Source organism: Rhipicephalus sanguineus, chromosome 4 (genome assembly GCF_013339695.2).
Source record: "Rhipicephalus sanguineus isolate Rsan-2018 chromosome 4, BIME_Rsan_1.4, whole genome shotgun sequence".
In the NCBI taxonomy this organism is placed as follows: Eukaryota; Metazoa; Arthropoda; class Arachnida; order Ixodida; family Ixodidae; genus Rhipicephalus; species Rhipicephalus sanguineus.
Genome location: NC_051179.1, coordinates 200,090,419 through 200,116,929, shown reverse-complemented (window position 1 = coordinate 200,116,929; position 26,511 = coordinate 200,090,419). Strand labels below are relative to the sequence as shown.

The 26,511-nt window shown below is 48.9% G+C and overlaps 1 protein-coding gene across 1 annotated transcript in view; it reads left to right on the top strand.

The window, feature by feature from the left end:
• Nucleotides 1–26,511, top strand: part of LOC119391978 (probable ATP-dependent DNA helicase HFM1) — a 395,854-nt gene that overhangs the window by 313,530 nt on the left and 55,813 nt on the right. Inside the window, exons 7-9 of the mRNA XM_049415461.1 lie at nucleotides 20,697–20,825; nucleotides 20,921–20,958; nucleotides 24,718–24,868. Of these exons, the coding sequence (XP_049271418.1) occupies nucleotides 20,697–20,825; nucleotides 20,921–20,958; nucleotides 24,718–24,868 (318 nt within the window). The remainder of the gene's footprint in view (nucleotides 1–20,696; nucleotides 20,826–20,920; nucleotides 20,959–24,717; nucleotides 24,869–26,511) is intronic.

Below are 26,511 nucleotides of genomic sequence, written 5' to 3'. Positions count from 1 at the left end.
GGCGTCTTGGTGTCCCTTTCATCCCATTGCGTTACCAAAGGCATAGCTCTTGCGTCAGGTGTGGTTCGCTTTCGCAACGGCTCCGCGCTCGTCATGGTCATGAACGAAACATTAGAGAAAATTCTCCTTCCACAGGGTACCACGGTGGCCTGCGTTGCCGATGCTGAGCCTGTAATCGTGGCACCACTTACACCTGTCTCTACCAACGACCCTCCAACTTGTGAGCCTCCTTCTTCCTCTCCCTTTACTGCACTCCTCAGCGATGATTTGTCCGCTACGCAGGCGCAGCAGCTGCTTGCTTTGTTAACAAAACACGCCGATTCTTTTGACGCCTACTCCTCGACATTCTAAAAAGACAGGGCGTGCAAACACGGACACAAGAAAGAAGTCAGGACTTTCAAAAGGTGGTAACTTCCGTGAGCGAAAAATTTGAATTAAGTGGAGGAGGGCTGAGCTTTACTAAAGAGGTGCCTCAGAATAATGGAATACAATTTCTAGACATTTCCTTAACGTTCCAGAAGAACCACGTGTGCTGGCAGTATTCTCCTAGATCGTCGAAACCGCTGTTAAATTTTTCGTCGAAGCACTCGAAGGTTTTTATAAAACGGCATCGCCATGTCTTGCCGTAAGTCAGCCCTCACCAAGTCGTGTGAGCACAAAATGAGTGATAGCTTTAACGCACAGGTTACGCGTCTTTTAGATGTAGGGTATCCTCGTGATGCAGTGGCCACGGTCGCTGAACGTTTAAAGAAGTGTATTGTGTTAAGTCCTAGCATGGTTGCAGAAAGCGATAGGAAGAAACGTGTCGTAGGTATACCGTACATTCATCGCGTATCTCACAGGCTAAAGAAAGTAGGAAGTAGATACGGCGTTAATGTTGTTTTCACGGCTGCCAATAAGCTAGGTAAGATTCGTGCCGCTGTGCAGAGGAAGAATGAGGGAGCAAAAGACCGGCGTTTGTGGTGTCCTGACTTCTTTCTTGTGTCCGTGTTTGCACGCCCTGTCTTTTTAGAATGAATACTTACCAACTAGCTCAGCTCTCTGTTATTCTATACTCCTCGACATTGGGCCAGACTACCGCTGCAGCCCATCGCATTCAGACAGAGGGGACATCTATTGTGCACCGCCGGCCATACCGCGTGTCTCTTGCTGAACGCAAAATCATCGAAGAAAACGTCGCTGACATGCTCCAACGAGAGGTAATCCGTCCATCAGCTAGCCCCTGGTTGTCGCCTGTTGTCTTGGTCCGGAAAAAGGATGGTTCCGTGCGTTTTTGCGTTGATTACAGGGCGCGTAACAAGATCACTCGCAAGGACGTGTACCCCATGCCACGCATTGACGACGCCCTTGATTCCCTACAAGGCGCGGAATACTTTTCAAGCTTAAATGTACTGATGGGCTAGTTGGTGAGCCATGATTCTCGAATAGGCAGCGCACAAAGGCAACGAACACGTACACAAAAACAAGTGCTGCCGCAAGCAAGAACCACCGGCGTACGGTGGTGATACCTTATGTGCACACCATTTCGCACAATCTGCGAAAGATAGGCCGGAAAGCCGGTGTCGACGTTGTGTTCTCGGCACCAGTGCGATTGTCGGGCCTGTGCAAAAAGGTGAATGGCGCTAAGACGCACACGCAATCGTGTGAAATCAAGCACCGCAACCCCTACGTCGCATGCACAGAAGAGGTGATCTACAAGATCCCTCTGACCTGTAACAAGGTGTACATTGGTCAGACGGGCAGGTGCATAAGCACACGGCTAACGGAACACAACCGCCACTTTGCAGCAAAAGATTCTGGGCATTTGGCCTTCCATTGTAGGGATTGTGGCTGTGCTCCCACTTTTACAGGTACGGAGATTGTGCGCAAGGAACGTAAGAAGGAAACCAGAGAGGTAATCGAGGCCATACAAATTGACAAATGGAAAGATAAGTGTATCAGTTGCCCCTCGGTTGCGTTCTCTGAAAAAGCGCGCCGATACCTTGGTATGTAACCACATACTGTGTGGCAAAAAAAAATAATCAGAATCACGTGTTTTTTGTTTTTTTTTTGTTTTTAGTTGTTGTTTTTTTCTGTTCTTTTTTTGTGCCTTTATTTGTGCGGTTTCCTCGGTTTTTTCGGTCATCGTCGTATCCACTGCTGTGAGAGCGCATGCGCGTGTTCACATACATAAGCCGGGTCTTTCGACAATAAATCACCAGTTGCAGTACAGCGCTTGTGTTTGCGTCTCTTTTGTGTACGTGTTCGTTGCCTTTGTGCGCTGCCTATTCGAGAATACTTTTCAAGCCTCGATTTGCGTTCATGATATTGTCAAATTCCCATGCACGAAGATGATAAAGAAACAGCGTTTGCAACTCCCGACGGACTCTACACTCTAAGAAAAGATCGAGTAAAAAGGGCGTCTTTTTGTCCCACAACAATAATCGTCATTTATTTTGCCTTGCTTTCCTTGCACTATCGCCGCGCGCCCGGCACTTTCCGGTCACGAACGACATGCGCGCTATCAGCGTGGCATAGCATTCTTGGCAGGAAAGTGGCCAGCGCCGAGTTTTCAAGAAAGGAAACGCAAGCAAGCCAGATGACGATTATTGTTGTGGGACAAAAAGACGCCCTTTTTACTCGATCTTTTCTTAGAGTGTACGAATTCAACGTGATGCCTTTCGGGCTCTGCAGTGCACCCGCGACTTTTCAGCGCATGATCGACACCGTGCTGCGTGGCCTGAAATGGAAGGCTTGCTTCTGCTACCTTGATGACATTGTCATTTTTTCATCAACATTTCCTCAGCACCTGCAACGCCTGGATGAAGTCCTAACATGCCTCGCCGCCGCTGGTCTACAACTCAACACCAAGAAATGCCGTTTCGCCAGCAAATCCATCAAGGCTCTCGGTCATGTCGTGAGCAAGGACGGAATTCGCCCTGACCCTGACAAGATTGCTGCGGTCCTTCACTTCCCTCGCCCCGAAAGGCCTAAGGATCTGCGAAGTTTTCTTGGTCTCGCATCCTATTTTCGCCGTTTTATACGGAACTTCGCTTTGATGGCTGCGCCCCTGCAGAAGCTACTTGCTTCCGATGTACCATTTGTCTGGTCCGACGAATGTCAATCGGCGTTTGACCTGATGAAGGGAGCCCTCACGTCAGACCCTGTACTGTGCCATTTTGATGAGACCGCACCGACTTTCCTGCACACAGACGCTAGCGGCCGCGGTATAGGTGCTGTGCTTCTCCAACGCGACGACTCTTCCCGCGAGAGAGTCATTGCGTACGCTAGTCGCGTACTGACCCCTTCCGAGAAGAACTATGCGATCACTGAGCAGGAGTGCCTGGCTGTGGTTTGGTCAGTACAGAAATTTTGTCCTTATCTGCACGGCCGTCATTTCACCATCGTTACAGACCACCGCGCCTTCTGCTGGCTTTCTACACTAAAGAACCTCTCCGGACGCTTGGGTCGGTGGGTTCTACGTGTCGAAGAGTATGATTTTGACATCATTTACAAGTCTGGCAAAAAACATCAAGACGCCGACGCTCTTTCTCGTTGCCCACTACCTACCGCTCCGCTCGACGCTCCCGCAACCGTTTTCGACAACACCTGCTCGGACGTCTGTCGGGCGCCTGTCCTGTGTGCCGCTTGTCTATGTCCCCGTCCCATAGCGCTCGTATGTCCGTATCATGTCCCTTCTAGTTCAGCTACCTCGCTAGCGTCAATGGACCAGCTACCAGCCGATGACGATCAACCATTCAGCTCTCGCCAGCTGGCTGACCCGTACTGCCGGCGCATTATAGATCACCTCTCTGCAGCATCCGGTCCACCTAACGCGCGGCTTCGTCGTCAACTCTCGCAATTTAAGCTGGAGAATGGTGCTCTGTATTGTCACATTTACCACCCGGACCGTCAACTCTGGGTGCTCGTTTCACCACGCTCTCTTCGACATCATGTTCTTAACGCCTTTCACGACGATATGACAGCTGGCCATCTTGGCTTCCACAAAACCCACGACCGCATTCGAAGCCGTTTCTATTGGCCTGGCCTTTCAACCAGCGTAGCAGGGTACGTAGGTTCCTGCTCTTCTTGCCAGCGTCGCAAACTTCCGACATCTGCTCCTGCCGGCCAATTACAGCCAATTCCGTGCCCTACAACACCATTCGAGGTCGTAGGTGTCACTGGCGCTGGAAATCGATGGATAGTGACCGCCGTGGACCACCTCACGCGCTACGCAGAGACAACTTGAGTGAATACTGGTTCAGCTTCGGAAGTTGCTGACTTCGTTCTTCACGCTATAATTCTGCGTCATGGTGCTCCTGGAGTACTCCTGAGCGACCGTGGAAGGGCATTCTTATCACAACTGTTAAGTGAAATCCTACGCGCTTCTGGCACTACACACAAGACAGTCTAGCTACCATCCTCGAACCAATGGCCTGACCGAAAGATTTCATCGAACCCTTGCCGATATTGCCGCGTGTCTTATGTTTCATGAGTTGAAGCTACACCCCCGAAGACTGTCAGCAACGCTCAGCGCAAACCGCGCCACATTGTTCACGAAGCTTCCCGATCATTGAAGATCGTTTTGTTAAGATTGCGCGCCGCACGCGAATGTTCCAGCTTTGTCGAGAGATAACGCCGCCACCAGCGATATTGCTGGAAAGTTCCATAGCGCCTGTATAAAAGCCGACGCGCTTGACCGCTTGTCAGTTTTTCGACGGACGACGCCCTGTTCGCCGCTATCATTGTACAGCGTGTATTGCTGTAGTTCTAGTTCTCACTTTCCCGGCCACAAGTTCGGCCCAAATAAACAGTTTCATTCTGCAAACGCCGACTGCTGTCTTCGTCGACGTCACAACCACGTGACATCTGGTGGAGGTGCTGTTTCATGATCCGGACGCCACCACGGAGCGCTGACCCAAGCCCAAGCCGCGAAGAAGACGACTCTAAGGTCAACCCGGATCCTCGAACCAGCCGCCGGCAGAAGTGACTACAACCAGAGTACGGGCTCCTTCCCGAAAACGCCAGGCAGCCGAAGACCGTCACATCTACCGCCGAGACGATGACACACCCCCTGCCACCTACAACGGTAGTGATGCAACAGCGAAGGGAACCATCTCACCGGCCGTTCCAGCAAATCGGGATGGACCTACTGGGGCCGTTCCCGACGTCGACTTCCGGCAACAAGTGGATCGTCGTAGCAACTGACTACCTCACCCGCTACGCCGAGACAAAGGCCTTGCCCAAAGGCAGTGCCGCCGAGGTAGCCAAGTTCTTCGTGGAGAACATCGTCTTGCGTCATGGCGCCCCAGAGGTCATCATCACAGACAGAGGTACCGCCTTTACTGCGGACTTAACTCAGGCGATCTTCAAATACAGCGAGACGAGCCACCGCCGCACCACCGCCTACCACCCACAGACTAATGGCCTCACCGAACGTCTAAATAAGACCATCGCCGACATGCTGGCCATGTACGTCGACGTTGAGCACAAGACGTGGGACGCCGTCCTTCCGTACGTGACCTTCGCCTACAACACGGCCGTCCAAGAAACAACGCAGATGACGCCGTACAAGTTGGTCTACGGAAGGAGCCCGGCGACGACGCTCGACGCCATGCTACCGAACGTCACCGACGAAGAAAATCTCGACGCCGCCGCTTACTTCCAACGTGCCGAAGAAGATCGACAGCTCGCCCGCCTGCGCATCAAGACCCAGCAGAACATCGACAGCCGTCGCTACAATCTTCGACGACGCTTCGTGGAGTACCAGCCCGGCGACCGTGTCTGGGTCTGGACACCAATACGACGACGCGGACTGAGCGAGAAGCTTCTGCGTCGATACTTCGGACCATACAGGGTACTTCGACGTCTCGGCGAACTCGACTACGAGGTTGTCCCCGACGGCATCACGAACTCTCAGAGGCGCCGAGCTCGACCCGAGGTCGTGCATGTGGTGCGCCTTAAACCGTACTATGCACGTTAACGCACCAGAGGACTCTAATGTTTGTTTCCTTTATTAGTTTTCTTTAGTATTGCATGTAATCATGTTCTGTTTTTAAGCATCGGGACGATGCTTTTTCAGATGGGGGCATTGCCGCGTGTCTTATGTTTCATGAGTTGAAGCTACACCCCCGAAGACTGTCAGCAACGCTCAGCGCAAACCGCGCCACATTGTTCACGAAGCTTCCCGATCATTGAAGATCGTTTTGTTAAGATTGCGCGCCGCACGCGAATGTTCCAGCTTTGTCGAGAGATAACGCCGCCATCAGCGATATTGCTGGAAAGTTCCATAGCGCCTGTATAAAAGCCGACGCGCTTGACCGCTTGTCAGTTTTTCGACGGACGACGCCCTGTTCGCCGCTATCATTGTACAGCGTGTATTGCTGTAGTTCTAGTTCTCACTTTCCCGGCCACAAGTTCGGCCCAAATAAACAGTTTCATTCTGCAAACGCCGACTGCTGTCTTCGTCGACGTCACAACCACGTGACAATATGATCGCTGTCTACATTCAAGCAGACCACAAAAACCGGGATAGACTACTACCATTTCTAACTTTCGCGTACAACACGGCCGTTCAACGCACAACCGGCTACTCACCATTTTATCTCGTTTACGGGCGTTCGCCTACATTTTTTCTCGACGTTTCTTTCTTCACCTGCAATGGCCATTCATCCCCGACTCCTTGCGAAGAATATATTTCGAGACTTGCGCAGTGTCGCCAGCGCGCTCGCATGAACACAGAAGCCAAGCAACAAGCCAGGAAGCTCCTTTACGACACATCTCATCGCGTTATCTCCTTCCGACCTGGTGACGAGGTGCTGCTTTTGACACCACTTCGCACACCTGGTCTGTGTGACAAGTTCCAGCCTCGGTTTATCGGCCCATACATAGCTTTGGAGCAGAGTTCTCCTGTTAACTATCGCGTGACACCACTTGGTTTCTACTGATCGCCGTTACCGCAGTACTGAGATTGTTCACGTTTCTCGGATGAAGCACTTCAGGAGACGTTCCTCGTCGCCTTGACTTGCAGCGGCCAGGCTGGCCGCTTCCACGTGGGGGAATTAGTGTAGGCATCTATTATGCACTTCTTCCTCATCTCTGTGGTATTGTAATCATCATCACGCGTTTGCCTTTCATCATCATCGTCTTCAGGTGTGTGCTCTTGATCATCGTGGCCGTGGCGCTTGTTCACTCTCGACGTCGCGGCCAAATAAACCTCGTTACGACTGCGACGTCGTAATATATATATATATATATATATATATATATGAGGAAGGAAGTGTCCTTGGATCCAGTCGAATCAATGCTTTGCGAAGTAGAGGACGTGCAACACGACAACGTTTTATTAATCCGACGTTTCAGCCGGGGACCGGCCTTCATCAGGGAACACACAATACAGAAATGGGCTGTTTTGACGTAGATACGTGATATAAGGGGCCCCTAACATGTGATCTATCACTATCACACAGTAATCACTGCAGTGAGGCGAGTTATGCATGGTGACAACAGTTCATCGCAAAGGCGTGCAAACGTATCTGAAGAATAGGCGCTTCCATGAAACAGATTGCGTGACTAATAATTTGAAAACCGCAACAAGATCCACAAACAAAAATACAATTCTGCAAACGCATATAGGAAAAAAAGAGAAAGAAAGAAAAAGCGCTTGAACACGACAAGATGCGTCACTAAACAATTGAAGGGGTGCGACCATCGACAACAAAAAGCAAAGAAAAGCGATGCTACGAAAGCGTGCAGCAAACATCTGTGTATACAGTGATTAATATTAGATTGTGATGATACTAGAGCTTAGTTCCGCGCCGAAAGAAAGGTCAGCTTGCCTGGATTTTCATTTATGCCAGATGAGACAGCGTTGAACTTGTGGCTAAGGAATGACTCGCGAATTTCTCTATCATGGTGCGAAGGGAAACCGGATTCCAGTATAGTTGCTGTGAGTTTATCGAAAGAGTGGCCAGGAATATTAACGTGCTTGGAAAGAGGTACATAGGTAGGCTTATCGCATGTGACTGATGGTTATTGAAACGCAGTCTAAAGGCTGTTTCAGTTTGCCCGATATACTGAAGTTTGCACACAGAGCATTCAAGCATGTACACACCGTTGCTTTTGCCACAGTCAATATCTCCTTTTATCTTCAGATGAAAGTTTGAAGCTGTGCTCTTAACATAACTTCTGTTACTCATGTGGCTGCATACCTTGTAACAGGGCTTGTGGCAAGGATGACAAAAAGGATGAGTTGCGGGGGTAATTTTGGACGATGTTAGTAAGTCGCGTATGTCCTTCGATCTACGATATACCACACACGGGGGATCAGGAAAGATATTTTTAAGGTGATTGCTCTGCAATAATAAGTTGTGATGATTTCTGAAGAATGCTGCTTATGTTTGGTGCCGATGCGGAGTGTGCTAAAACCAGGTTAGTGTTTGAGTGCGCAGCGTTTTTCTTTCGAACAAAAAGTTCTTTGCGGTCAACACTGTCAGCCCGTTTAATAGCATCGTCAATAATTTGGGGTGGATATTTTTGTTTCTTCAGCGCCTCCCGAAGTTTGGTGCAGCTTTCGGTGAAGTCGGAATCTGCGGAACATATCTTTTTAAAACGTAGGGCTTGACCGTATGGGATCCCCGTTTTGCAGTGCTTTGGATGAGAGCTTTCGAAATGCAGGTAGGATTGCCAATCCGTGGGTTTCCTAAAGAGTTTAGTCGTGAGTTTATTAGCTCGTATCGTAACCGTGACGTCAAGAAAATGGATGATTCTGAGTATGATTCTGAGAAAGAGATGGCTGGATGAGCACTGTTCAAGTCTGCAATGAATGACAAAAGTTCCCTCTCCCCATGGTGCCACATCAGAAATACATCATCAGTGTACCGCCTATAATGAAGTGGTTTGAGTTTGCAAGTATCTAGGAATTTGTCTTCGAGCTGGCCCATAAAAATCTTTGCATAACTTGGTCCTATTTTCGTACCCATAGAAGTCCCACTAACCTGCACATAATGCGCGCCATCAAATTCAAAATTGTTTACCGTTAAGATGTGTTCTAGTAACAGCGCCAGTGTAGCGCTATCCACTGTTTTGTTAGAAACCTTATCTTCATAAGCCTGCAATACTGCTTGAATGCCGTTGATATGTGGGACGTTCGTATAAAGCGAGGCCACATCCAGTGTTACAAGTAAGGAACCAGATGGTACATCGAGGTTAATGATATCGAGCAAGAAGTGATTCGTGTCTTGCAGTTATCAGTTGAAAGTGGGCGGAATATATTTAATGAGATTATCAACGTAGCTAGAAAGTGGTTCAGTGACGATGCCGATAGCGGACACAATAGGGCGACCCGGATTATTTGCTCTATGTATTTTTGGCAGGATATAAAATCGCCCGGGGATTGGACTGAGGGGGATTAATGACCGTATTGCCTTCTCACTGATTTTGTCGTCCTTGACGAGGTCCTTTATACTATTAGAAACAACTTCCTTGAACCGCTCCGTCGGATCGTTATCAAGGCGCTTGTAGAAATGTTCGTCATTTAGCTGTCTCTTAATTTCGGCAGTACAAGCAGACTCATTCATAATCACAACAGCTCCACCCTTATCGGCCGGCTTCATAATTAGGTCGTTGCGGCCTTGTATTGCATGAAAGGCATCCTTTTCGGAAATGGACAGGTTATGCTTAAATGACGTGCGTTCCTTGTAGGCCTCTAGAATGTCGCCCTGTACCACTGAAATATACAGATCAAGAAATTTGTCACGTTGTGCAGGAGGAGTTCAGTGTTCGCGGGATTGCATGTTAGAAAACGATGGCAGTTCATGAAAGAATTCTCTTAGCCGTAGGTTTCGCGCAAAATTATCTAAATCCTTAATCAACTGGAACTCGTTATAACTGCCTGTTGCGGGACAGAAGTTCAAACCTCGAGCGAGGACAGCTAATTCAGGCTCAGAGAGAACGACATCAGATATATTGACAGCGTTAGTGGACTGGTGTATTTCTGTACCATTAGAAGCCGCTATTTCCATTACAGAATGGTGGCTTCTGTGTAACAGCTGTATCAGGAAGTATTTTATCTCGGAGCAACTTCTTAGCTTTAGTTGAATGGATTTCAGCTTTTTTACTTCGTTCGCATTCATTTAGGGCACTGATTTCCGAAGGGCTCATGGGGTGCGAGGCGCGTAGCTGCCGTTCAGTGTTAACTAATGCTTTGGTACGCTCTCTGTAATGGTCGATAACGACACGTGTTATGTCTAGCGAAGCATTTGTTAAGATAGCATTCCACTTGTCGTTGTTGTGGCCTGACATTTGGGAAGCGGCTGATTTCAACTAAAGTCGAAGCCCCTTAGGTACTGTCGAAGCAGTTACATAGGTGCTAAGTGTGAACGCGTGGAGATCGTGACGGATGCGTTTTTCAATCACTTTCCTGATTTTGCAAAAACGCGAATAGTTTGAAACATCTGTCGATTGGGATGCTAGTCAATTCTTAGAGACTTTGCAAGAATTGGCACTTCTAAGCTCATATGGGTGCGAAGCAGGAACACTGTCAGACCTTTTTTGTGGTGGCGGCGTCGGGGAGAGGTCATTCGAACAGCCTGTCGTTCCACGCCTGCTGGAAGAATCACCAATGGGTTGCTCTTGTGTGACAGACGACCGGGTCAAGTGCGCTTGCTTTGAGGTTCTGTTAAACTGTCCAACAGATGAGGGCCCACTTGGATGTTGCTCCTGTGCGGACGGTACGCAGTCGAGCGATGCTTGCTTCGGAGATCCGCTGAACTGTTGACTGCCTGAAGGTTCGTTTAGTTGATGGTCCAGCGTTGATGACACACGATCGGGAGACCTTTGCTTCTGGGGACGGCTGGTCGCATGGTGGAGCTATAAGCAAGACGGGACGTTGCTCATGTAACGAAGACAGAGTTGTCGGATATGGCTCGCCATCAGCGCAACGCCCTCAAACTGGGATGAAGGCCGTCAGCAGCGAGGACATGCGCAGATGGGAACCACTCGAAACCGTGCTCCAGAAAAAACACAAGGCGAGAATGGCGGCACAAATCTCGAAGGCGACGGTTCAAATCGCATGCCTCACGGTTGCAGTTTGTATAATCTCTGTGTTGCGGCTGCCGCGGCGACGATTTGTACATCGGGGAAGGACCAGGCTTGCATGTATGCGGTGTATCTCAGGACGATGCGAAAGAATGAAGTTCAGTAGGTTTCTGTACTTGTGAAAAGCTACACGACCAGTGTTGCGGGCGAGGTCATTAGTCCCAACGCTGAGGATAAGGGTTGTTGTTGACGGCGGTACGAGGTGCAGTAACGCACGTACGTCGTCTATGGTGGCGCCGCACTGTGTGACGAAGGCGAGTGTGCCTTCTCGAGCAGGGTCGAAGTGCTGGTAAAGGTATTTTGTTTGGGAGTCCCCTACAACGACAGTTGAAACAGCCGTCTTCGGGAATTTCCACAGCATAGTTTTCGTCGCCGTCCGTTCGGGATTTATAGGCGTAGAGTATGAGGAAGGAAGTGTCCTTGGATCCTGTCGAATCAATGCTTTGCGAAGTAGAGGACGTGCAACACGAAAACTTTTTATTAATCCAGCGTCTCGCCTTACTGCAGTGATTACTGTGTGATAGTGATAGATCACATGTTAGGGGCCCCTTATATCACGTGTCTACTTAAAAAGAGCGCATTCCTGTATTGCGTGTTCCCTGATGAAGGCCGGTCCCCGGCTGAAACGTCGGATTAATAAAAAAAATCACAGCATATCCACCGAGTGAATGATGATGAGTGGGCGAAGCTGCGGAGGTTCATAGGTAAACCGTGAATCTTCCGTGAATTCTGCCCAGTACATCATCACCGACGTGAGATCGGGCGCGTTTATACTAAAGGTTCGATGAGAGTTATGACGACTTGCAGCTCACTTTAATTTTACATGTACGCTGTGAATTTTCATTGTTTAATCACGCACAGGAGAAATCGCACACACGCACTACCTTGGAGGTCAAAATCCGGTGCCTATATATACGGGGTGGTCAGTGAACGGTTGTGCAGCGCGAGCGGTCGGTTTTTTCAATGAAGACGCTGCCGCGACGCTGCCTCGCGACGCTGCCTGCGTCGGCGCCGCGAGGCAAGATAGGGGGGGGACCGTAGGAGGGGAGAAAGAGGGGGAAGCGTTGGAGAGGAGAGGGCGATACATATCACGTACTGTCGCAGCGCATTGTCTTTAGGGAGCCTTCATGTGTGCACGCCCCCTCCGTCTTTAAGACTGGTTATGGGAGAGGGGAAGGGGAGAGGGGTATTGGAGAGGGGGAGGGGTGACAAGTATGGGGAAGGGGAGAGGGTGAGTGGAGAGGGAAAGGGGAGAGGGGTAGAGGACATGGGGAATGGTGAGGGGGAGTGGAGAGGAGGTGTGCGGAGAGGGTATGCGCAGTAAGGGTGGTCACGCCGCAAACCACAACCACCACCACCGGATAGATACTGCCGTTTACTGTCGGCTGCCGGGAGATACGCCGGACAACGGAGACGTGACAAGGTTAGACTAAGAGGAGCTACGCCCCTAAAAGTTTTCGTGTTGCACGTCCTCTACTTCGCAAAGCATATATATTTCAGTTAGTCGGCGCTTGCGGTGCCCCGATTTCTTTGTTGTGTCCGTGTTTGCACGCCTTGCCTATCTCTATCTAATTTTATAACAAAGCAATAAACATTGCATATGTACTCCTACGATACACGCGTCATGCCAGGTCAACGTCTGTGTTTTCAGTGTTGGCTCCGCTTTTATAGCAATCTAATAAACATAACATTTTTGCTCCAATGGTTCAGCAAGCTATATTGAAGCATTGCTCGACCCCGGAAGAATATATTAGCGAAAATTGCTTGCGATATTCACACCATCGCACCGTAAAGTGCACTTCGTTTCGATTATGCCGTCATATGGGCTCTAGCGTAAGTGCTGACATTATGTTAAAGGGGTCATGAAGCACCCCTTGGGCTGATTGAAAAAACACATCCTGCGGAAAGCTGACACGGCTATGAACTGCTCTGCCAAATATTACAGTCGTGCGCGCCGCGTAATGGCCACAAGCGGAGCGCGAAGTTGCCGTTTCCCCAGGCACCCTCTTTTCAAACAGAGGCCGGTTTTCACTCTCGTCGGTGGGCGGGGCGTCTGTCCGCTGTACGTCGCAAGAGACATAGCATGCTTATTGGCCGATAGCCGACGTAAGTCGAGAGCGGCGTTCGGATCAGATGCGCTTCTTGCCGCGGGGTGCCGCCACTTGCCGGCGCCGCACTCCTCAGTACACGGTAGCCGCACTCGCGCAAGCGAATCACAGCGGGAGAGCGATCGCGTTTCATGACGCGCGCTGGCGTAACTTCTTTCCCCCATGCCATCCCTCCCTGTCTAGCTTCCAGTGCGCTCGTCGGCACGAGAAAAGAGAGAAAGCGCTGGGAGCGTGCGCCAAACCCCCGTAACTCCGCTGATTCTTGACGGATTCGAGAAATTTTTGCGGCAATCGATTCGGGAGGCAGTACACTCCGATACTGAGGCCATTAGGTTATTACTTGGAAAAGTGGTTCATGACCTCTTTAAGGCATAAGTTACCCTTTGAAAGCCAGTGTTGTGCACGTGCCTGGTAAGTCCATGATGTGCACACAATTACTACACTGAAAAACACGCCGATCCCCAGCGGGTGCGATGTAACTGACGCCAGCGGGATGTAAGTGACCACGGCAGCAGTCAGACCTGCGAGGCAGTGGAGGGTGATAAGAATATCTGGGTCCGGTAGGCCGCCATTGGAATCTGAACTTGGCAAAGTTTAACGCTAGAACGTTATCTAGTGAGGCGATTCTAGCAGTGATATTCGCGGAACTAGAGAAAGCGATAGGAAGAAACGTGTCGTAGGTATACCGTACATTCATTGCGTATCTCACAGGCTAAAGAAAGTAGGAACTAGATACGGCGTTAATGTTATTTCCACGGCTGCCAATAAGCTAGGTAAGATTTGTGCCGCTGTGCAAAGGAAGAATGAGCGAGTAAAAGACAAGAACCGGACCGATATTTGTTTCGTAAAACACACCAACAAATTCACTCATTGCCGTACGAGTGTGGTGTATAAGGTCCCTTTCAGCTGCGGCCCCTTCTACGTAGGACAAACGGGCCGATGCATTAACCAGAGATTGGCCGCGGCGGCTGCATTTTCGGTGGAGGCGAAAATGTTTGAGGCCCGTGTACTTAGATTTAGGTGCACGTTAAAGAACCCCAGGTGGTCGAAATTTCCGGAGCCCTCCACTACGGCGTGTCTCATAATCATATGGTGGTTTTGGGACGTTAAACCCCAGATATTATTATTATTAACCAGAGATTGTTGGAACATGAGAGATCGCTAACAGGAGGCTCACCTTCTAATCTATCTTTACATTGTCGAGATTGTAAGTGCACGCCAAAATTCGATGAATGCGCAGTGTTGTACCGTCATAGAAATGAAGAAACGCGCCTGATGATTGAAGCATGGCATATCGAGGATAGTGGTAGCGCATGCGTGAGCCAACCGTCGATTAAGTTGCATAAAGATGAAATCAAATGCCTCAACAGTTATCTTCCACGTAGACCGCCACGCGTGCCGGATTGATAGGTTCGCCTGTTGCATGGGGATGCGCAGATAAGTTTTCGTGCCTTCTTTCTTTTCAGCCGTTGTGCGTCTCTTCAGTTGTTAGTCGGCGTTTGTGGTGTCCTGACTTCTTTCTTGTGTCCGTGTTTGCACGCCCTGTCTTTTTAGGAGCGTTAAATGGGATGTAATAGGGCTCAATGAAGTTAGGAGGACAGATGAGACCTATATACACTGCTAAATATCGGGCACGTCCTATGCGATCGTTGCTTAGTAGTCTGAAGAGAACAGGGAGTGGGGCTCTTTTTATCTATAAAAATATAGCTGGCGACATAGTGGAATACTATAGCATTAGTAAGAGGGTGGCAAGTATCGAAACTAAACTTAATAAGAGGTACAAGATGAACGTGATTCAGGCCTGCGCGCCTACATCCAGACATGATGTCTACTTAGTTGAAAGCCTCTGTGAGGACGCGGAATCAGCAGCGAGTAAGTTAAAAACACAGTATACCGTACTGGTGACTTTATTGCCAAGATAGGCAAGAAGCAGGTTGGAGACCAGGCAGTGGGGGAATATGGCACTGGTTCTAGAAATGCCAGAGGGCAGTTATTGGTAGAGTTATCAGAACGCAATAATATAAGGATCTTGAATAGCTTCTTCCGAAAAGGGGCGAACCGCAAGTGGACGTGGAGGAGCCCTAATGGCGAAACTAAGAATTCATACTTCGCGCCCACGCTGGCATTGTGCAGGATGCGGCAGTGGTGGGGAAGATACGATACAGTGCCCATAATATGTCGAATTCGCCAAGACTTGCGGAAGGAATGCCATAAACGGATGCGCAAGAAGTCGATTAATGAGTCAGCGTTGAGAGGGAAAGTACAGGAGTTCTGGATCTCGCTGCAGAACGGTTACTCGGCTCTAACCCAGAAAACCGACCACATTGAATGATAATCAGACGAGTATCGTTACGGAGCGTGCAGTAGAAGTCAGGGTACAACGATTAGACAGGACACTATCCAGACGAAAAACCTTATTTTTAAACGTCAAAGCATGAAAGCCTCAAGCACTACAAACAACAGAGTAGAACCAGCAGAGCTTTGGAAGTTATTAAGGAAGCGTAAGATAGTCGACCATAAAAGGTACAAAACGGACAGAATCGAACATGCTCTAAAGAACGCATGAAGCCTCTAAGCGGAGAAAAGTGGGCATAGGCACTGAGATGTATGCACTAAGGGACAAGAAAGGCAAAGTCACTAACAATATGGATATGATAGTGAGGGGTTTTACAGAGATATGTACAGTGGCCAGGACAACCAGGACGATAATGCAAGAGGTAGTAGTAGCCCAAAGAAATCGGACATCCCACCATTAACGACAGAAGAAGTAAAGAAAGCCTTGGAGGGAATGCAAAGAGCCGCTGGTGTGGATCAGGTAACATCAGACCTGTTGAAAGACGGTGGACAAATTGTATTAGCAAAACTGGCCACGCTGTATACGAAGTGTCTCTTCACGATGAAGGCACCGAATCGTGCAATAGAAAAGAAAATAATAGATGTAACCATAAGGAACAAGAAGAGAGCAGAGTGGGTCAGGCGGCTGTTAAGGACATACTAGTCGGAAGCAAGAAGAAGAAATGGGCAGGGCATATTGCGCGTAAGCAAGGTAACAGCTGGCAATTAGGAGTAACAGACTGGATTCCAAGAGAAAAGAAACGCGCGAAGGGCAAACAGAAAGCTCGGTGGGCACATGAGACTAAGAAGCTTGAGGCTATATAACGTACCCGCAGCCAGCACAGGACCGGGTTGATTGGCGGAACATGGGAGAGGCCCTTGCCCTGCAGCGGGCGCAGTCTGGCTGATGACGATGTTTTTAGTGCGCTTTTCTGAATATGTACAAGACTTATCGCTTATGTATGGTTGTGTGATACTTTCGTTATTGTTTTTTTTTCTTTACAAAGCTGCTCATTATTACAACACTTTTTGTACTCAACCCACCAATGGCCGCTCAGGCTATGGGTCCAAATATCTAGTTGTATGTTTGGAGGTAAAACTGGTAAGCGCAAATAAACAAGACAGGGACACAGAAAGAATGAACTTGGACAGGCGCTAACTTTCAACTAACTTTTATGTCCATGTTCATTCTTCCTGCGTCCCTGTCTTGTTTATTTGCGCTTACCAGTTTTACCTTCAATTATGAAGAAACTCGCCCAGTTACAAATTTTATTGAACCATATTTCTACTACATCGGGCCCTTTCTTGAATGTTTCTCCTTCGTCAACCTTCAACCTACTGGTGAGCCACATTGTCACAACTACTTGCCGAACAAGATATATTTCGTTCTGTTTAAGAAAAGGACTGATTCCAGCCGAAGTTCTGGGGCTGTTTGGGATTGCGTGGCCGACTCCGGGACATTCAAAACGTGCGTGCCGTCTACTACGCTCTGAGCTTTGGAGGCAAATCCGCTTCTTCAGGATTATCTACATGCCTTGTGCTACACTACAGACCCTCCCTGGAAGGAAGAAGTGTAATTACGTTACTAACGATTTTCGCTGCCCGTCCAGTTGAATTTTAGTGGACTTCCTACCTTAGCAGCGTGCTTAACCAGATCCGCAAAAAGATGGTTGATCCTAACCGTCATAGGAATCGGAATAACACGAAAGTAAAGCGTGCCCTTACAGAAGTAACTGAATGTTTACTGTACATTGATATAAGAGAGTTTGTACCATGTATATTGATGTCTGGCAGCTATGGCGCCGTTTAACGTGGATGCACCCACTTTGATGAGTGGTGGTACATCTCCATCCCAACGACTAACATCCATGTTAAATGATTAAACAAACTCTCGTGGTAGCTGTAGTAGTTAACGGTGAAGGCGTAATCAGAGAACGAGGTATGATAGCCAGAAGAGCGTCGCATATTGGACGCAGAACTTGGTCGCCATCCCGCAGCATGTTAAAATGTGATTGAACACCATGGCCGGACAAACGCAAAGCGCGTCGTGCCGCCCCGGCAGCCCAGCCGCGATATTTCTCGGGGCGAGCGCGTGAGCGGGGAACGCGGTGTTACAGCCAGGTGAGGCAGGCGCGCGTCGCAGAGCTATTTTTGGTTTGGATTAGCGTGATGCTATGAGCAAGGCTGACGCTTTTACGACGCTTGGGCTAAGATCGCCACCTCACAGTGTGTTAAGGCATTGACAAAATTGAAATTCTATTGAAAACGCGCCGCATGGGACGGATGTGTAACGCGTTGCAGGTGCTAGTCGCGGAAGCCACAGTAATGACGAATTACATTACCGCTCCCAGAGGGCAACACCACCCCGCCGACCGGGAGAGTGGTAGATATAAAAGACGCGTTTGTAAAGTCTTTGGAGTCCGTGAGTCTGGCGCAGCGGATAGCGTGTCCGGCATCTGTTCTTCCGGACCGAGCGGTCGCGGGTTCGATGCCCATTGACGGAACTTTTTTTCTTTGGCATCTGATCGTGGAAATTTTTTCGACGTCATTTCCGTGACGGAAATACGTCACTGAAGTCTTTGTGGACCCCGGCATAAAACACTTTCGTGTTAAAAAGAGGACCTAGCAAGAGGGGCGTCGCGGGTACTGATTTTAGGAGAGGATGGGGAAATCCCTAAAGACGTCGAGCATGTACTCAAGAAGGGTCCCAAGTTTAGCCATAAACCGGTTGTACCGCCGTATGGATTGCTGGCTTTTAATAGACGGATTGCCACTAGGGCACCTCAAGATCAATATGCACGCTGTTTGCATATTGATCTTGAGGTGCCCTCAAGATCGTGGACCAAGGGCCTGGACGTTTTGTCTAGGACAGTGCATAGGACAGACCGCCGCAAGCACCGGGATCCGGCGGAACAGGTTGTGAAGCATTTTAGAGACAATGACCTTATCCTTCTTCAAGCAAATAAAGAGGGGGGTTTGTTGTTCTAGGTGCGGGGGCGTCACTGATAAGGTCAAGAAGGCCATTTCTAAGAATTTTGTTCCGGTAAAAAGCAGTGCTGTTCGCGTCAAAACTAAAGCAGTGAGTATGTGTAAGGACCTACAACTGTTGCGGTTGGCCAAAGATATTGGCGCTTGTGAAGGCAACGCACTCAAAGTGTTTTTCACTACAAAGACACACAAGCCTGAGGTGCCTTTGCGTACAATAGTGAGTGAGAAGGGTTTTTGGCAGCATGTAGTGAGCCAGTTCTTGCAAAAAAATACCTAATGGGCTGTCAGTTGTAGATCCCTTCGCGACCAAGAGTTCGGAGGATGTTGTGCGGTTTTTGCAGGGGGAGAATTCTACAGAGTTTATTTTTTAAATTGACGCAGAGGACATAATTTATTCAATACCTCAAGCACAGCTGTTCGCCTCTGTTCGCGACTGTATTGAAAGCAGTGGCGTTATTGATTTTAAAAATCCTGCTGGGTTGTCACTGAATAATTTTATGACCTTAGTGGAATTTTATCTTTGCTCCACTTTTGTTTCGTTTATGTCTGCAGAAGCAAGGAATCTGCATTGGATCTTCTGTGGCGCCTGTCTTGTGCAATATCTTGTTAGCAGACGTTGATCGTTGTTTATACAGTAACATTGACGATACTTGTGTTCTTAAAGTTTTTAGGTATGTTGATGATTTTTTTTATTCTTCTGAAGAAGCCGCAGCTCTTGACCTTAGACCAGTCTGTTAATGCTGTTCTTAACACTTTTAGACAGTGCTGGAAGGGCTTGGCCTTCACTTAAGAATTACCCACTGACAACTCGCTGCAGTTTTTAGATCTACGTCTCGTTTTAGCTGATCATTTATGTTGGAGCTATTGTTCCCACGAGGAGAAGGCACTGTTGCCTTATGATTCTGCGCAGTCCAAGCTTGTAAAGAGGGGGAGTGCCAAACTGTGCCTGCGACGTGCTCTCACGAAATCTTGCCCACATGCAATGCAAGCTACCTTTAATGTTCAGGTTCGGCGCTCGTTAGCTGCGGGTTACCATTGCACGGTAGTAACGGCGATCGCAGAGGTACTTCTGCGTGTTGCTAAAGCAGCCCGTTCCAATGTGAACCCTGGCCCGCAACGTAGGAGGCGCCCAGAGGTGACGCCATATATGCATCGCGTATCCCACAACCCGAAAAAGATAGCGAGCAGGCATGATGTGCCGTTGTTATTTTCCGCCCCGCGTAAGCTGGCCGGGCTTTGCCCCAGAATCTCCTCTGGTGAGATAAAACCCGGCGGTTGCGGAAAGAAGCACGCGTCGGCGTATACAAGATGTGCGACTGGCGTCGTGTACGAAATACCGCTGTCCTGTGGGAAATCTTACGTGGGCCAAACCGGGCGCTGCGCGAACGACCGTGCAAGGGGACACGTGCTGTCAATTAGAAATAACGGGAACACGCATTTACCTGCGCATTGCCAGGCTTGCACGTGTGCACCGATTTTCGCGAACATTAAGATATTAGGCAGGAGCAAAGATACTGGCACCCGTGAAACGATGGAGCCTTTCTACATATCTTTTAGAGAGAATGCTTGTGTTAGCGATACGTCTGTATCATTATTTGATAGTGAACGCGCCTTCTTCGTGCTTTTTTGGCAGCCGCTTAGATTGTGACGATGTGACAACGTGCTCATGCATATCCCTGTATCATGAGTATATATCGAAGTTTGACAATAAATAAAAGTTAGCGCCTGTCCATGTTCACTGTTCCTCTGTCTTGTTTATTTGCGCTTACCACCTTCAAATATGAACCAACCCGCCGAGTTACAAGTTTTATGGTGTCTAGTTGTATGTACGCATTTTTCATATTATTGTGCAATAAAATTTTGTTTTGATTGATTGACGTGCTTGCAGTGTCCCTACATGAGGCAAGCTGATAAGCAGACATGGACCCCATTCAGAGTTAGCGGAAGATTACTCCTGCTGAACTTGAGCAGATTTTAGCGGGTGAAGGGCACGGCATTTGTCGCCGCCTGGTGGGTCGCCTGTTGCAATCGTTAGACGACATGCGTCATTCGCCAATAAGAACGAGCCCTAGCGATTGCCCTGTGCGCATCTTTCAGCATTTATTCTCGCTGGTAAAATGCATCCGAGCCCTAAGAATAAATGGCTACGCTTTTTCACAATGATGTGACGACGACTGACTCTGCATGCAGATGCAGACTGTGTCGGAGGCCCACCGGGGCGCCGTTCTAGAGGCGGTGCTGACTCGGACCAAGCTGCTGCGCCGGCATGACGGCCTGCGTTTTGTGGGCGTGTGTGGATGCGTCGAGAACGCCAGAGACGTGAGGCTATTGTGTTGAGCACTGATAAATCAAGCTCTGAACACAGCAGGATATGTAGAGGGGCGACGCTGAACAGCTTCTTTATGCTCTCGCAGCTGGCCGCCTGGTTGGGACCGGACTCCAAGCACTACTCGTGAGTTGGCATTTCATTTTCACGGGGCAGTCTCCTTATTCAGCGCCAAGCCTCCCTCCGCCGTCATTAGTTGCGCTAGTCAACCTGCAGCAGATTCAACGCTCGCACGTGCGCGGGCTTGAGCCAAATTAGCATTCTCACACACAGCTTACATGATAGTAAGGTTCAAGTCTGGGTCGCTTGGTACATAGTGCTGAAAGAATGAACCAGTCACAAGAACGTATGACAAAGGAGACAAGCCGCACACGCAACCGCTGGAGAATGAACCAGCCGCGAGGGCGCTGTGCATGCCATTTCTCTGGCTTGTCCTTTCAGTCTTGTATGGTCGGCGTCATGCCAACCCATTTGTGCGTGCCATGTTGCAAAGAGACTAGGCGTATGCGGACATACAGCACTTGCGCTTACGACAGGACGCCTGGTAACTTGTACGGTTTTCACTTACTACGTACTGAAGCTGAAGGCGATTAGACGGGCGCATTTCCTTACCGAGGTTGACAAAGTGTGTTCAAGCCTCGAAGCACACTCGCTTTTAAACGGGTTTCCTACGGAAAGATATCCCTGTATAGGACACGTAATGTAGGCCGAGGCCAAGGAGCCGAGGCATTCACGCGCTAAAAAAGTGACAGTTTCGCCGCAACAGCGAAGCAATGAATGCGATAGCAACAAACTGGAATGTAACGCGAAGAACGGAAAGCAGCTCGAAATTTCTAGCGCGTCGCTCAAGCGCAAAGGACGCGCTAAAAGAACACACATTGTACGAGCGCGAACTATCATGCGTCACAGCTCGTCACAGCTCGTCATTTAAAGCGCGCTGCTCAAACATAAAGAAGGACGCACCAAACGAACGCACAGGTATACACAGGACGAGCGTGAACAACTGTCACAGTTCTTACTTATTTGCTTCAGCGCTCTCCTTTCGCAAACGCGGCCGCTTCAACGAACTTCGTGCGGTCTCTAACTTCAGTGCAGACGTCGCGGTAAAAGCACAAGACGTACAACCGCCCTCCCTCACCCCCCTCCCCTCCCTGCAGATAAGCGCGCGCGCAGGCGACCACGCCCCGTAGAGAAAAGTGTACCTTGCTTGCGAGGCATGAGGCGCGTGCGCACCGCAACAAGCGGGGCGACGACCTTTAAAGCGCGCCCCTCGCGCCATCTCGCTGGTGACCAAGAAAGGACGCTATAGTAAGTGATGTATATAAATAGTTCGCCGTTAGCATGCTGAAAGACGTACGGCTCGTGGCCTAGCCGTCTAACGCCGTGCGATGCGGTGCAAGAGGTCGCCTGTTCGATTCCGCGCTTCGGAAAAAAAAAAACGATTTCTGAATTATTCTTGTTCGTGGCGTATATATATATACGCGGGGCATGATGGCGACGTAAAAAGCAGCCGAGAGTGTCCATGTAATCGCTATCGCAATAATAAGAGAGAGAAATCGACGCAACGTGAAGGCGCAGCTCTTCACCAGTGCTATGGAGCGACTGCTGAACATTAGCCGCTATGGAAGCAAGCAGCGTCGACCTTGCTGACGAGAAGCAGTGTCGACGGACGCTGTGCAGTGTGTGCCCACGTACGACTCAATTCTCGACACTGATGGTTCATGCGTTAGTCACAGGTGCAAGATGAAGAAGTGACGCTGGCCGTCGTGCAAGTTAAGAGAGTGCGGCCGCTCAACTTGGACAGCTTTCTTTAGAGAGCTTTTAGGACAGCCCAGAAGACGCTAAGCTAAGTGATTTATCGGGACTTTTTGGGGGCCTAGTTGGTGCATGCCGACAAAAAGTACTTAGCGAAATAAAAGCACGGCACACAAGGAAGGTACACAAGGACAAGCGCTACTTGCAACTGTTTATTCCAGAACGTCGTCATGAAACACGTATATGAGATAGGAATTCTGTTACCTTCATTTCTTGCGTCTTTCACTGAACGCATCCGCGCCTGTGCCAAAGGTATATATATATATATATATATATATATATATATATATATATATATATATATATATATATATATATATATATATATATATATATATATATATATATATGTATATATGATGTTTCATGGCGACATTGTGGAACAAACAGTTACAACAAAAGTAACTTTTGTTGTAATCTACATGGAGGAAGGAAAACTCAGGAGAGGCCCTATCGTATCCCAATGCAATGCGAAAGGTATGGCTGAAGTGACGTCAAATTTATGGGGCAAACAAAACAGCAGACGCCCCGCGATGTGCTCTCCGCGCTGGTTCGCTTCTGCTCGGATTTGTAGTCGCGGCGTAAACTTAGCGCGTATTGTGCGGTTCGCACGCAGTAAAATGTTGCAAGCAGACGTTTACCAGGCTGTTCGTGCGTGGCAGGCCCGAGCGCTGCGTGCTGAAATTCTTCGTAGAACGTTTTTGTGCAACAGTACAGAAAGTATCGGTACGTGCCGTAATCAAAAACATTCAGCCCTTGCATCATCGTATTCGAACTCACCTAGCAGTGACATACGCGTTCTTCTGGGCGTAAAGCCTTTCTTTTCCTTTGTCGGAGCCCGATCTACCGATCTATTGGCCGCTTAGCGGTTCTTCGCTTGTATATATGGAATGAGCGTAGTAGCCATTCGGCGCAGTGCCAACCTAGTAGTTGACGTAACTTCACGTCGAAAAGAGGACACCGCTGTTATTGTCTACGCGATCGTACACGTAAAGTTCGTGATGCCAGTGCGCACACAACTGCTAGCACGCAGCGAGCGCACACCGCACAATACATACATCACGTAGTCCAATAACAACAAAAAAGTTTATTGCTCTTCCGTATGAACGACACAGCGTCTAAAAACGCGATACGATGCCTTCGGCGCATCTCACGTACGGCGTGTCAGACGCCAAAAACAAAAGTTCACGTGTGTTTTGAGTTGAGGCAATGAATAACGAGCAACAGAACGCACATCCGAGAGCTTCGCATGCAAATACCACGCATTACTGATAAGCAATGAAGCGAACGTATACGTACACATGAAAAGCGGCACCCGGTACTTTCCGCCGTGCACGCAATTTGCACCGGGTATACGCAACAGCTGGGCATTTCGTAGTTTTCCTAAAGAACACACAGAAGGAGCAGCATGCGTGAATCTACTGCGCCGCTTGCACGGCGAAAAAAACAAAAACAAAACGACTGCAAAAGTTTCGCCACTCGCGCGATGCGCGCATGCGCTTGCAAACGACGCGACGGAAATCCCGAAATGTTTAGCTTCGTTGGAAGCATATGCCAGTGTTTGCGATGTGGAGGCTTCACGAATGTGACGTCAGGGCCTCTCCTTATTATTGCTTCAATAATATCTGGGGTTTAACGTCCCAAAACCAAGATATGATTATGAGAGACGCCGTAGTGGAGGGCTCCGGAAATTTCGACCACCCGGGGTTCTTTAACGTGCACCTAAATCTAAGTACACGGGCCTCAAACATTTTCGCCTCCATCGAAAATGAAGCCGCCGCGGCCGGGATTCGATCCCGCGACCCTCGGGTCAGCAGTCGAGCGCCATAACCACTAGACCACCGTGGCGGGGGCCTTATTATTGCTTCCTCCATGGTAAGCTAAGCGCGCTCGAGACCGCGATGGCCGTTCTCACTCGTTGCTCATGCACAACATATTTGGGCCCTTGCTGCTCTCTTGAACACAAGTCGCAAACGTCTTCACACTGGGATTTCAAAGCGATGACACAGCAACTTATGGGGAATTTGAGTGTCGGCCTACGTAGAGCCTGCTCTCCCACACAACGTGCAGGTTTCCGGCGAGCGCCCGTCCGGTGCCCTTGAGGCGCGTGGTGCTGGGATACCCGTGTTCGGCTAACAGCGACTTCCGCTTCGACATGGCGCTCTCCTACAAGCTGGCCGCCGTCATCAGCGCACACTCTGCCGGAAAGCCAGCGCTCGTGGTGAGCCTTGCCCGGTTGTAGTCGATCGAGGGCGCCAACTGCGATGCCACGAGCCAGAGCAAATAACATATCATTTGAAGAATACACCGCAAATGACCCGGAATGAACAATACGAAAGGACAGTTTGCACCACACAAGGAAATTCACGTGAATCGCTCAGAAAGCAAGCCTCTTAGCTGACAAAAGACCTAACCCAGGGACCAGCGCCTTTACGGGGTTGTCGCTCTACCAGTTGAGCTAAACAGGACGCTAGCATTCGATGAAGCTATAGCGCTGAAACACAGAGGTGTGCTATTCCAGCCCGTCCTGTTCTCTTCCTTGGTCCTTGTGCTTTAAGCGCCATGGCTTCATTGAATTTACCGAACCAACTAGCCAAAAAGTCTGTACTGTAGGAAAATAGCAACTGGCAGCGCAAGGTCGAAAAGCGTTCGTTTCGGATGATACACAATGACATCAGGAATTGTGACATATGAACCTAAAAACTGTAAACTTAGTAAAGTGGCTGACTGGGCTAGTTGCTTGTGCATACTTTGGGTTAACAACGCAAAAATAACACGTGTGTTATTTTTGCGCTGTTAACCCTAAGTCAACTTTAGTAAGCTTAATGTATGAAAGATGCGAACTTTTGAAGGAAGGGAAACTTTAATAAGGTGTGTCATGACATTCGAGAAAAACAAATTGCAATTTCAGCTTAAAAGTTACAATCACACTTATAGTGAAAAAACAGCGCGACGTAGACACAGACTAGGAAGTACACAGGACCAGCGCCGGTCCTGTGTAATTCCTAGTCTGTGTCTACGTCGCGCTGCTTTTTCACTATGAACTTGTACCAACTAGCTCGCATCAAATTGCTCATAACATACTTATAGCTTGTAGACCTTCGGTAGTTTGATCTAAAGTGGTTGCTTGGGCCAGTTGGTACGACATATTGGAGGGAAAGAGCGCGAAAGACGAAGGACCAGGCAGAGACAGGACGTGTCCTTCTCTGCCTGGTCCTTCGTCTTTCGCGCTGTTTCCCTCGGTAGTTTGAAACGTCGAAATGATGAAACTGCTAAAAGAAGTAATTCAAATACAGCTCTTTGCTATACAGCTAATGGTGTAGTTCTCAATCCTGAGTTATAAATGCAGCTCCACTACCCGAATTTTGAGCACGCCACACGAGATCTGTGGATGGACGACAAATCGGGCCTCTAAAGTGCTACGCACTCATATAGAACGCCAATATATTCATTTTGGCGTGATTCAAACACGGCTCGGCAGGTGCGTAATGAGGACAAGAACCTGCGCATGAAGCCACCACATCTCTACACTAAGGTGCGCCATCATAAAAAGACTGATAAAGTTGATATCCGGCAGACTTGTTTTTCACACAGTTGGCCACAGTACAAAATACTACTGCTCGTTTTTAATCATGCTGCTTGAATGCACAATACATACAGAAAGAAATATTACAGAAAGCTTTATGCAAAACAGCAAGTTTTGTGCGAAACACCTCCGGTGTCCGTAACCGCTGTCGTCTGCACAGTGAGAAAAAAAAAACATGGCTGATCTCTCTGTCATAGGAATCGGTATAACACGAAAGTAGCCACTAAACACCATCACTGATCACATCGTCTGTCCCATGACCTGGCGCTCTTTGGCCA